This window comes from Thermobia domestica, chromosome 8 (assembly GCF_964235325.1).
Source record: "Thermobia domestica chromosome 8, izTheDome1.hap1.1, whole genome shotgun sequence".
Lineage (NCBI taxonomy): Eukaryota > Metazoa > Arthropoda > Insecta > Zygentoma > Lepismatidae > Thermobia > Thermobia domestica.
Window position 1 is genome coordinate 164,764,444 of NC_137461.1, and position 12,846 is coordinate 164,777,289.

Sequence of the window (12,846 nt, forward strand, 5' to 3'; positions counted from 1 at the left end):
ACAACACACGTTCGCCATTTAAGCATGTATTGTAGTTTTCACTTCTTTAGCCTTGGAATTTACCTTTCCAAAGCTTTTATTACTGAAATAAATGATGTAAGCCCACGCGTAGTATGTTTTAAAAAGGTAAATGGATATGTGACATATAATTGTGCGGTCATTTGTACATATATACACACCACCAAAAACTTCAATGTCAACGTTTAACAGTGGTCAACATGAAAAGTCGAATTAAGTTAAAGTGCTTCAGCAGTGTTGAGTAAAACGTAAGAAAAGTTACAAATATTAGAATATGAATCTCCGTCCTGTCCACTATGCTCATGAAACCTCGCTTACTGATTTTCACCTTTTCTGGCATTTGGACATGCTGACATGTTCTTGTAGGGACATATCTTGAACAGCATAGATAATTCCATTGAAGACTTTAACGCTTCAGGAACGCAAATATTTATATTATTAGGATTTGTTTCTAATAATCTTGTTTCTAGTAGACAGAACTGTTTGAAAATTTTAGTTTACATTTCGATTAATTCCGTTCAGCTTCATGCCAGCTATAACAATTTGAATTACATTAGTTCCCAATATATTGTAATTAATTTGTCATTTAATTACATGGATTACAAATGACTGCGTAAAGTGCATCGTTAAGTAATGTGTGTATGTCAATGCAACCAGTAAATCAAATGGAAAATCAACTTCAAAAGCAGGGAGTAATCTACACCCCCCTAACACCCCTCACCCAAATTTCTTTACACACACACCTGGATGGAATAGGAATACTTCCCCAAATCCAATTGTATCAATCGGTATCAAAGGTTATTTATTACATCAAGTTAAAAATACGTTTAAGGTTTAGGAAAGAAGGCAACATTCTTACTTATTTCACTTCAAAATACGAAGCGACCTCGTTCTCATATACGGCTTCGAGAACCACGTGACCTCATTGTTTCGAGCGGTGTTTTTATCAAAACAATTGACAAAACAGACCCGCTCATACATACCCTCCTGGGTTCCGCGGTCGTTTCCGAGAAAAGAGATTGATAGACAGATGCAGATGACTGAAATTAGCAACGTCTTGAGCGGTCATTCACTTACCTCCTCCTCTATAAGGAAAAATGTAACAATATACAGTAATAATAAGCCTATACCAGATTCAGTTGGTAAGTGCTACTCTGGAAGTGGTGTATCAACGGACGGAAGTTAGAAGGGTATAGTCAAAACGTTTTTAGAAATGAAGAGATCGATCAAAGTAAGAATTATATATATTTTAGACTGAGTCTATTGTTATGCAGGAACGCATTTGTCGCTAGCTTAATTTTTTGTAAAGTACATTTTTATTCACGTAAATTCATTGAGCGGATTATTATTAAAATTACGCTGCATTAAAAAAAGACAAAACAGAAAGATTCAAAATTTTTGTAAATTAAAAAACTGGATTTCTGGAAAACAATTAAATAAATGAATAATTTTCTTATGAAAGATATTCAGAGCTAATAACGTAGCCAGGAAGGGGCAGGAGCGAAGATCAAATAATATCACAACAATTAACGTTAACAACAGGGTTAGAACATTAAAATAATGAAATTGCAACTATGTACAGTATTAATTACTAAACGAATGTGATTTCAGCATGAAACGAGGGAATTTTTTTTTTTTTCAATTAATACGAGGCGCATCCAGAAAGCAAGTTTCCCACGCGTCCCATAGCTAGGAAACGGTATGTTGCGCAAAGCGACTACATGTACGTGAGAGAGTAAGGTCCTGGCATGGCACGTGCACTAGCGGAACTTCCCTAGTGCTCTCAGTAGCGTCGTGGCAGTGGTTGAAGATGGACGTTCCTATTCCAGCTTCCATATCGTGTGAAGTGCGAGCAGTGATAAAGTTTTCGAATGCACAGGGCATAGCACCAATCGAAATCCATCGTTAGCTGTGCCAGGTCCATGGGCCTAACGGCATGAGCAAGCAGTTCCTGCAGATTTCCGCTCCTTATTGCATATCACTGTCACGGAGTGCCTGTTGATCAAGAAGTTTTGTGTTGAAGCAACTGACCCTAGAGCACAAAGCAAGGCGCATAAGGTCAGCATTGAAATTTTTGCAACGATACAGCTGACGATGGATTTCAATCGGTGCTATGCCCTGTGCACTCAAAAACTTTATCACTGCTCGCACTTATCATGCGGCGGGAGCTGGAATAGGAACGCCAATCTTCAATCACTGCCACTACGCTACTGAGAGAATTAGGGAAGTTCTGCTGGCGCATGCGTCATGTTAGGACCTTACTCTCTCACGTACACGCAATCACTTCGCGCAACATACGTTTTCTAGCTATGGGACGCGTTGGAATATTACTTTCTGGATGTGCCTCGTATTTTTTTTTAAAAAATCACCCACTAAAACTTGCTGGGAGTTGAATAAATTGAAATAATGGCAGAATTTTTGCAAAATGATTACAATAATTCGTATGTAATCAATTCATATGTAATTACTGGGTAAAATAGTGGTGGTTAATTGCTAATACAGTGAAACCTTTCTTAACGGCATCTCTTAGTAGTGGACACCTTCATAAGAGGACAAACTTTCTTATTCTTCCACGCCATAACTATGTGTGGTGTGGTGTTATGAGAGAGAACCCTTTCTTTTAGGGACACCCTTATTTACGGACAAATAATCGTGTTAGACCGATGTCCGATTTGAGCAGGGTTCGAAAAAAACTCGTGCTTTTTTGAGAAAGCCCAACCCACCTGGGCCCATATGGGTATTTTCGGGTTTAACCGGGTGTTTTCGAAATATTTCAATGTCTTTAGAGTAAAAGTGTTAAAATGGGATTTATATTTCAAGATTGTCATTGTCACAACTTGCAGCAATTTTCTGTTTACTGCTGTTTTAGGAAAGTGGCCATCATTTTGAAATTTTACATTGGATCGCCGAGAAAATCTATACAGCAAATTTAGCATATCTCGTGCTTCCACCGTAAAGACTGAAAATTGCGCTTTGTATCGTGAATACTTGCTATTTTGAAAAAATTGCCGCCATTTTGAAATTTTACGTTGGTATGCCGCCAAAATCTATACAGGAAATCTAGAGTGTCTCGTACTTGTACTCTGAAAATTTTAACTTAAAAGACCGATAGTTGCACCCTGTAGTGTGTGTAGCAAAGGCAGACAAACGAGTTGAGTTGATTTTGCGTTTAACGTCCCTTTCAGCAGCGAGACTCTATAAGACGGGACCTGCTGAACGTGTAATCCGAACCACATGAGCTCCCGCCGGGAATCGAACCCGGGTCGCCCACGCCAAAGACACGTACGCTAACAGCTTAGCCATGAAGGAGCTTGACAGACAAACGAACAAATGTAGATCAAGTCATCCAAAAGCCTGACTGACGTTCCTCAAATATGAATACCAAAAGGGGTCTATTAATTTAAAACAAAGATACAATTCATGTTGTATAAAATAAATAGATATTTCAAAGTGTCTTATATAAATAAACATCTTCCAGCGTAAAATAAATGGCTTTACTGTTGAAGTTCCTTCCGATAATTTGTACGTTCAATTACGGGAATTTGCCGAGCACTTGTTGCAAGACGGTTCTTTCCTGAAATTTAATTTAAAACAACTAACCAAGATATAATTCATATTTTATAAAGTAATTGTTCCAAAATGTCTTAAATGAAATTAAATATCTTCCAGCGTAAAACAAATAGTTTTATTGTTGAAGTATTCATTTCCGATGCTTTTGCGTTCAGTTGCGGGAATTTCCGGAGCGCTTCTTTCACCAGGCAGATTTTTTTTCGAAAATACAGGATTCTTTACTGAACATCGAAACTTCCACTAGTACGAAAATTTGAATTCAGCACTTGAAATAGTAAGCGTTACATAGTCTTCGGAACTCCGAGCATTAAACTTCTTAAATTTGAGAAATTTTTTTACGCTATTGCTTGTGTTGACTCTACAGAATGCTTATTTAGAGAGTAGCAACAAATGACTGAACTAAACTGTTGTTGTTGAAAAACTAAATTTTACTGAAGAGTACTTGTGTTTTACATCAAACATACGAAATAATACTAATAGTTTTACTAATGTATTTATATATTTACTATTAGTACCGGCACCTATGGCCTTAAACCCGTCAAACGTATGAGTGATAACGTCCCTCGGTGTCGCCGAGACCACGAAAACACTATTTGCGGAAAGTATTTTCGAAAGTACAAAACTGCATATTTTACTTTGAATAGGCTATAAGCATAATCCATACATTAATTTGTTCTATAACTATCTCAGGCTAAGCTTTTTTTTTTTTTTTTTTAATTCATTCAGTGCATTCAGAACTTTATAAAGGTCTCATGTTGAATGTTGTTGTATACCTTAACATGAAAGCACCTGATTCTCCCAAGGAAAGTCTAAAATCTGGTAAAAATCACTTTCAATGTGATCACCTTAGTTGTACCAATAATACACTAACAAAAAGCTCAAAAATCCAGGCGGGTTTTTAAAGTGTTTTTTTTTTAGGTGGGTCCAACCCGAAAAAACCCACCGGGTTTTTTCGGGCTGGGTCCACTTGGGCAAACCATGGTTTTGAGAGGTTTCACTGTATTACTTAGTTTAATAATAAATGCTCAAATGTGTGAACTTCCTTTATTGAACCTGCTACTGCTAAGAGCTGATATTATTATTATTATTATTATTATTATTATTATTATTATTATTATTAGTAGTAGTAGTAGTAGTAGTAGTAGTAGTAGTAGTAGTAGTAGTAGTAGTACTAATAGTAGTATTGCAATAGTTGCGTAACAAAATATACTGTTTTCTTTGAGTTTGTTTAAAAATGTAGATATCTATTCTGAGAGCACCCCCCTTTTATTTTGAACACCCCCCAAGTAAAAATTTCTGGCGTGCTTACTGTTCAAAACTTTAATATTTGTTTTGTACTCATGTAAAATACTTTAGTTGTTGGCATTCACTACGGAAACATGTAATCAATCAAGTGAGCTCTTCGAGGATTTTTACAACGTGTTGATAAAATTAAACAAGATCAATTTTTAAGGAAATTCATGATCAAAACACAAAATGGCGTCACTTTGCTACTAGCTTTCTCAGTAAATCCGTCACTAGAATAAGGAGAAAGCAGCAAATCTACCATTGATAGAAGACAATGGTGACAAAGTGCAGCGATGGTTTTGCAGATACACTAGTCATAGTGATTATACTTGTGGATTCATAGCTAATCGAACACTGCCAATTTTGTTTTATACCATTCATTCTACTTAATTTCTTTCCTTTTGTTGCTCACCCTGTTTTCTTTCTCTTGACGTTTATATTAAAAAACTTATCCCACGTCATACACTGGCGAGTTGGAAATGACTGACCTATGTGAAAGACATGCCCAGATTTTTTTAACCAGTGACGTGCCGTGACAGAAGATTGTTCACATGAGAATTTGAATTTGATCTATGCAAATCTTAAAGACTTTCTATTCACATTGAGACCATAAGTGATTATTGTGTAGCTGAACTGTTAACACGTTTCCGCAGTTCTATTAAGACCAAGCGATCTATACATATCAGATCGCTTTTACCGCTATTTGACATTGAGGTACAGAATCACCCAGCCTATAGTCCCAACCTTGCCCTGAGTGATTTGTATTTGTTCGCGTTTCTAAAGAAAGAAAGAAAGAAAGAAAATAATAATAATATAATAATAATAATAATAATAATAATAATAATAATAATAATAATAATAAAAAATGGTGTGGAGTTAAAAGGTAATCCTGCTCTCGAGACGGAGCACCTCTTGAGACTCGTTAAGTAGTTCTTCAGACCTACTGAGGGAGCACTGTTCTAATGTGTTTGTCAACGGCTACACATTGAATAGCTGTATCAGGTTCATATCAGTGCGTTAAAATATTTATACATCAATACTTTTCAAGAACATAGTACTTGCAATGAATATTAGGAAGCTTTATTTTTTCAAAGTTAAAGCTGTGTTTAGAATCATTATCCAGTCAATGTTCAAATATCCGAGACTAATTCTTACAAACAAACTGTAGTTTCTGTTACATACAAAATGTGCAGATTCATACGTGTCTTTGTAGTAAGTAATTTAATGCGTGAATTAAAAATAATGTAGAAATAAAGATAAGGATAGAAATAGAAGTACAGTTCATTTTGAAGTATTTCCCTAATATATTTTTTAACTTGGCTAATGTAAATTCTGAGTTCTAGAATGATTTAAAGGTCATTGTGTGCTATGAAAATAAAACCACAAACAACTGTGGAATTTTCGACAATTAAAAGTTAATGGAAGTGAAATTTTTCGTTAAGAAAAGTTATTTATTTAAGTATTTTTTACTGTAAAATACTGCAATCCATATACAATAAGTTGTGCGAAGTGTTTGCATTTTCCATTGTTGTTCTTCAGTACCTTGTTGTTAGGTTGTTCATGTTTACTTAACTACATCAAATATCTTAATTTCTTTTTCAGCATGTGAGTAGTTTACCATCCTCTCCAAGTGGCACTTTAAATGCAGAACCGTATAAGGAGCAATTTGGACAGCGAGTTTTAGCGAGATGCGAAAGTATAAGGTTTAGATTGCAAGCGCCACTGGAAGGAGAAAGAGAATCTCTATGTCAGGTGCGAAATTTCTCTTATTGCTGGCATGAATATAAAATACGTTACTGAACAATTGTGTAAATACTAAAGGCAGTTCCGTCCTGAACAAATTGGTTATTATCCTGTGAGATGTTCTAATTACAAAAGGAGTACATCTTAGTGTGTCAGTCTGTGCATCACACGTATTCCTAATAGTAAATAGCCACGCTAATGTGTCGCTACCTACACTGCCTTTATGTAAAAAGATCTCGCAAGCGTGCAAGCAATTTTCCGATTTAAAACTGCTGTGACGATTGCCACTTAAGAACTGTATTGTTTCAATTTGAAGTAAATCCATATCAAATCAACCAATGGTGGTTACTGACAGAATTTATTTATTTATATATTTTCTATTTTTGTACGAAAGTTGTACTATATTTAGAGTAGAAAATAACCATTCGTTCATTTTGAGATGTTCATTTTTTTTAAATGGTCATTTTATGTAGGCGCGTAAGACTATTTTGCACTTTACGAAGAGTTGCGGTAAACATTGATGCTCCATTAGTTTTAAAGGTATTAAAAAAAAAAAAAAAATGGAAAAGTATTAAATGTACAACTTGTTTAAGTCCAGTACACATAAAAGCCTGTTACACTACAGTTCCTTTAAAAAATTGTTAAAACTTAAAGTTTGAGAAAAGTACATTATCATTTTTTAAATTAAAAATTTCAAAGAAAAAGTAAGATTCATCATTAATAAGCTTCTTGGTATATTATTTTTTCGCTAATTGGTCTTCAAACATTGCAGTTTTCTTAAAAATCGACTATGCTTAACTTGAAATATCTCAGAAAGAGGCATACTTGAAAAATCTCGAATTTTTTTACGAAACAGTCGTTATTTATGTAGTAACAAGTGGTTAAAATTTGATCACTTAGAGACTTGATTAGGCTTTGAGTTGCGTTTTTATGTGGCAAAATCAGATTACATGCAACAAAAGTACAACTAAACTGATGGATCATTCTAAAACTAAACTATATATGTTATATATATTAAAAATATATAGTTCAGTTCAATTATGCATGTTGTTGTACTGTAATATTATTTTACTGCGACAAACCAATTGTTAATCATGTTTTGAAGGAAATAATTACTAAAAATGTAATTTTAAGTGATAATAATTACTTAAAATTACTAATTAGGGAACATGCTGTTGTGCCTTATGAAGTTTTTCAACTTAGCCAATTTGTAAATTAGTCAAGATCATTTTGCTAATAGGAGATGCTGTTTCGCTTGTTGTCGGGGGCTGCCTTTGTATTGACTGTGAGAATCTTCCGTTGACTGAAGCTCTCCCAACAAGCTATAAATGGCATGTGCATGGTGTTTTGGTTTCGCTTCTTGCCACTGCTTAAGATATTATAAATATTTTGGTATTTTACAGATTATATTTAGATGTACAAGGTGAAGAAAGAAAGAAAGAAACAAAAAACGGATTAAAATAAAAACTCAGAATACTTACATTATTGGTTCCTGTCGGTAATGTCACTTTCAAAGTAATCCCCGTCTGCTTAGCACACTTTTTCATTCGCCAGTGCCATTGTTTGTAACATCCGTGAAAGTCATCTTCTGTAAGGGTCTTTAATACGTTTTCCATTTTTCTAACCTTATTAACAGAGATAAAATGTTTCCTTCAGCGGCGTAGCGTAAGAGAACGCTGGTATGCCCGGCATCCCCTATTAATAAGAAAAAGTACGTATTTCATTATATATAAATTGTTTGCGTGTAATTATCACAATTATTTCCACTGCAATCTTCTGGCGCGCTCTCTCGACTTACTTTGACAAGAGGAACCTACGCATGCGCGTCGCTCAGTTGCACATTTTCTGTCTTTCCTCCTGTTGTATGCTATTTTCCTCGGGCTTCCAGGCCTACTGAAACCATCGGGGTTTTCGTCTGCTTTCTGTTGAATGCGCATGCGCAATACTTCCCTTCTCACTCCTCCTCATCCCTTGCAACCCTACATTTGCTTTAGATATACGCTGGCATATTCAAGTATTTCCAACTGTATATATTTTGAACTAAGCTATAGTTTCTGAACAGAACGTACGAGCCCTAATATAAAGGAAATAGAACAAAACGGAAATGGTTAGTTCAACGAATTTTTGAAGCATGCCGGTTATGTAAATAATAGTATTAAAATAGTTATGCCTTAATCGCAACTAAATGCATCGTAATTGTAATCTTCATCGTAAAGGAGCTCAAAGACACAGGCATAAATATAAAGCATTCTGTAGAATTACGGTCACCGATCTGGTAGGACAAGAGAGCCACCACTCCCCGTCACTCGCAAAGATTGTGCCAGAGCCCTTCAGCCACTGGCACAAATCTCGGGGACATAAGGGGAACATGTTCCCTACAATCTTGTCCCCCCAATAACCCGATTTGAGATTGTGATGATGATTTCTATCCGACTGCCACAAACGAAACTGATGTCCTTTGACTTGTTTCATTTTTAAAAAAGAATCGTATTCCTTAATATTTCATTGTCATTAATTATTAGTAGTCTATTTTCAACTATTTGTTTAATTCCTATAATGCTATTGTGGTAATCATAATTTTGCTCAGATAAGAGTATTGTTGCGCCAAATATAGTCCTGATTGATTTTCTTTCATAGTTTTGGGGAAGTCATTATTTGTATTGTTATAAAACAAATGTCCTAAAATTTTAATGTGGATCATTGTGGGTGCGTAAGTAGAAACATGTCAATTATTATTATGCATATATTCAAATTTCAGAATGTGCTCACGGCACTGAGTTGTAATAATGATATGTACCACTATTTCATCTACATCATTTGGTATATAATATACGAGTACAACAGGTTTACCTCAGAAATCTGATTCATCTACTGTAATATGAGTCTCTTCTCCCCTCCCCCCACAATAAGCCTTAAAATGTACCCTCCTGCCGGTGTTATAGACAGCTCTGCTTCCCTAATCCTCCACAGCATTTTTTTCAACTTCATAAATATTTTGAACATCGTTAAAAAAGGAAAGAATTATGGGACCAGTCTTACCCATCCCACGAACGTTGAAGACAGATTTGCGCCCTTGACTTCAGTATCTGGATACAGAAACAGGCCCCCAGAGTTGGTTTAAGTGCTTTGTATTTACATCTTCAAATGATATATACAATCAGGTCCAAGTTCACGAACGGGCGTGTGAGTTCCGGACCCAAGATGACAAATTTCTAGGGGCGATATATACATATATACATATATATATATATATATATTTTTTTTTTTGAAAGAACGAGATTGACGTGTGGTATGTGGAGAAAAAAGCCGCCCACGAGAAAGAAATGAAGGGAACGATACTGGAAACAATGTTCATACAAAGTGGGGCCTAGTTTTCTCGTCACAACGGTAGTAGCAAGAAGGAGCTGAGACAATTGGTTTTTAAATTCTAACGTAATCCACGCATTCGCTTCTCTATGCCGCACTAGACCTCCAATTAGGGGTGCTTCCTCCTAAATTTTGTATAACCCTATATTTCTATTCGGAATAGCTATGTATTGCTGCTTGCAGTAGTACTATATCGCACAAATAACTAACTTTGGTATCCCCCTTTCGGAATATCACGCTACGCTACTGGTTTCCTTTAGTTTAAATTTGATTTTCGGTAACAATAAATAGATAAAAAAAAAAGTCAGAAGGTGCCAAATTATGCGAGTACAGCGGGTACTCTGACAGTGCAGTCTTTTCTAGCCAAAAATTCCTGTACGGATAGTGCATTGTCCTGATGTAAAATCCATCCACTTTCTCACAACTGAGGCCTTTGATTTTTCGAACATTTTCTTGAAGTTTTCCCAACACCTGAAGATAGTAATGCAGATTTACAGTTTGTCCCTTAGAAACTCAATCAGTTCACGAATGTCAAAGAGCACTAGTAACATTACTTTTAATTGGGACTCAGCCATTCAAGCGATTTGGACTGGGAATGGCAAGCACTTCCACTACATAGATTGTCACTTTATTTCCGGGTCGTTGTCAATCCTTTCCAAGATGTCCATATAAAATTTCTTTTGGCTGTTTCTGACCTATGTGACAGTACTTTGTAAACCACCTTAGCACATTTCTTTCTCATTTTCAATTCTGTTAAGATGCGTCTAACTGACTCCCTGTCCAACTTTACAGCTTCAATAATTATTCTAACACTTAATATGGGGTCATTTCTCACAACATGACGAACGTTTTCATATTTCAATCACAGAAGAACGCGAACGACATGGTTGTTCATCATCATTACAAATCTCCCTACCCTCCAAAAACCTTTTGTGCTACCCAAACACTTGTGTCTTTGACATGCAAACTTCACGATAAACTTTCCTCAGCATTTAAAATGTTTCAGTAGCAGATTTTCGAAGTTTCACGAGACACTTGATGTTCACTCGTTGTTTAGCTTTTCCGCTCGTCATTTTCCGACAACGCACTGACATACATGTTTTCACAGTGATGCTTATCTCGCGAGTGGCTGGGCCGGGCAGTCCAATTCACGTTGCCAGGAAGGGCAGATATGGTAGTTTATCCCTACAAAAGCAATATACTACAACTTAATTATTTTTAGTAATACAGCTATCATTTTTGAATATGAGTGTGTGTCACGCATCATATTTGTGTACATGTACAAATTTCTAATCCTTCAGCATAGTAGAACTAGGTGGGGACACTAGACTCATAAATCACGGACAGGGTGGCGTTCTCTCTGTGGGAAGAACTGGCATTTCAGTTAGTAGATATATTTATTCCCTGGTGATAAAACTCGGCGGTCGTGGATGCAAAGAAGTCCGTGACTGTGTTCCGCAGGTCTCCCTTATTTGCGAAGAATCTTCCACAGAGGTGACTGTCGAGGGAATGAAACATGTAATCTGTTGGTGCAAGGACCGGTGAATATAGTGCATGGCACAGTGTCTCCTAGTTAAATAGTTGAAGGGTCTCCCGGGCCCTCTTTGGCACATGTGGCTTTGCATTGTCGTGCGGGAGCAGCATACCCTTGCGATTCACCAATGCCGACTCCTGCCACAATGCACGGTGCACCCTTTGCAACTGCTGAGATTAGAAGTCAGCATTGATGGTCTGACCAGGTGGAAGGAACTCGTAATGCACCACTTACCGATAGTTTCACCATACAGAGGTGGTCTTTAGGTATGAGGAACAGTGGAGGAGGTTACGTGGCGATGTCTGGTACTCTTTGAAGTGTCATACAAGACCCATTTTTGTTACCAGTGAGCAAACGATCAAAGATGAGTATTTTTAGGTGCCGAGTGAGCAAGAGCAAACATGCCGTCACTCGTTGTACCTTGATGGCTGCCAACAATGTGTGTGGTACCCACTTGCTTAACTTCTTTACTTTCCTATCCCATGTAGATGCAGTCTGACTGTTTTAGAGGAAGCACTGCAAGTTCATTACACGTTAGACCACTGTTCTTCTCGATGGTTGCTATGAGGGCTTCGTCATCCAATATACGTGGTCATCCACTTCGAGGTTCATCCAAAAGGCTCATATCTCCCGAAAGGAATTTCTGGAACCAATGCCTGGCGGTACGTTCGCTTACAGTATACTTCCCAAATGCTGGCTTATGTGGCGACTTGATTCGGCATCTGACAGGCCCACTTTAAAGTCACTCAACAAACACACGCGATCAAGCTGTTTCGATACTTCCATTTCTCTTCAACACTAGACTACCTATGACTGCTATGTGTGCGTAACGTGCCTGTATTACTGAAGTCGATTTTCAGACTAACTTTCGATCGCTTTGCAGGCATGTGCGTCATTTCGTATCCTCTCTGTGAGCGCATGATTAATGAAAGGTCAAAAACGGAAGAACTTTTTAGGTTCCTTGTATTTCTTTATGTCTATGTAGAACCCAAACGGTTTCTTAGAATTTGATGAATGAGGTGTCGATAGTCTTCATAGTCTAACGACTAATAGTTGGGTGTACGAACTGTTTTCTTATGTGGATGTGTTTTGCCATCCACATTACCACTTGTGCGCCAATGTATTGTTTTCCCTGATGGCAAATTTCCTCTTCCTTGCTGGTCACAAAATACACGTCTGAATACTCGGTTCACGAACACAATTGATTCACGCTTTATAAATTCTACACAAAACACGCACTGCTGTACCGGCCAACGCTTCATTGAGCACTGACGTGCTACCGGCTGATAGGCATCTCACTCATCTCCCTCCCATTTCTCGCCAGTGTT

The 12,846-nt window shown here is 36.9% G+C and overlaps 1 protein-coding gene across 1 annotated transcript in view; it reads left to right on the forward strand.

Annotated features, from left to right (window-relative positions):
- The window catches only part of Ziz (dedicator of cytokinesis protein Ziz), a 401,589-nt gene that overhangs the window by 67,495 nt on the left and 321,248 nt on the right, over nt 1–12,846 (forward strand). The window contains exon 9 of the mRNA XM_081769231.1: nt 6,478–6,627. Coding sequence (XP_081625357.1) covers nt 6,478–6,627 — 150 coding nt within the window. The remainder of the gene's footprint in view (nt 1–6,477; nt 6,628–12,846) is intronic.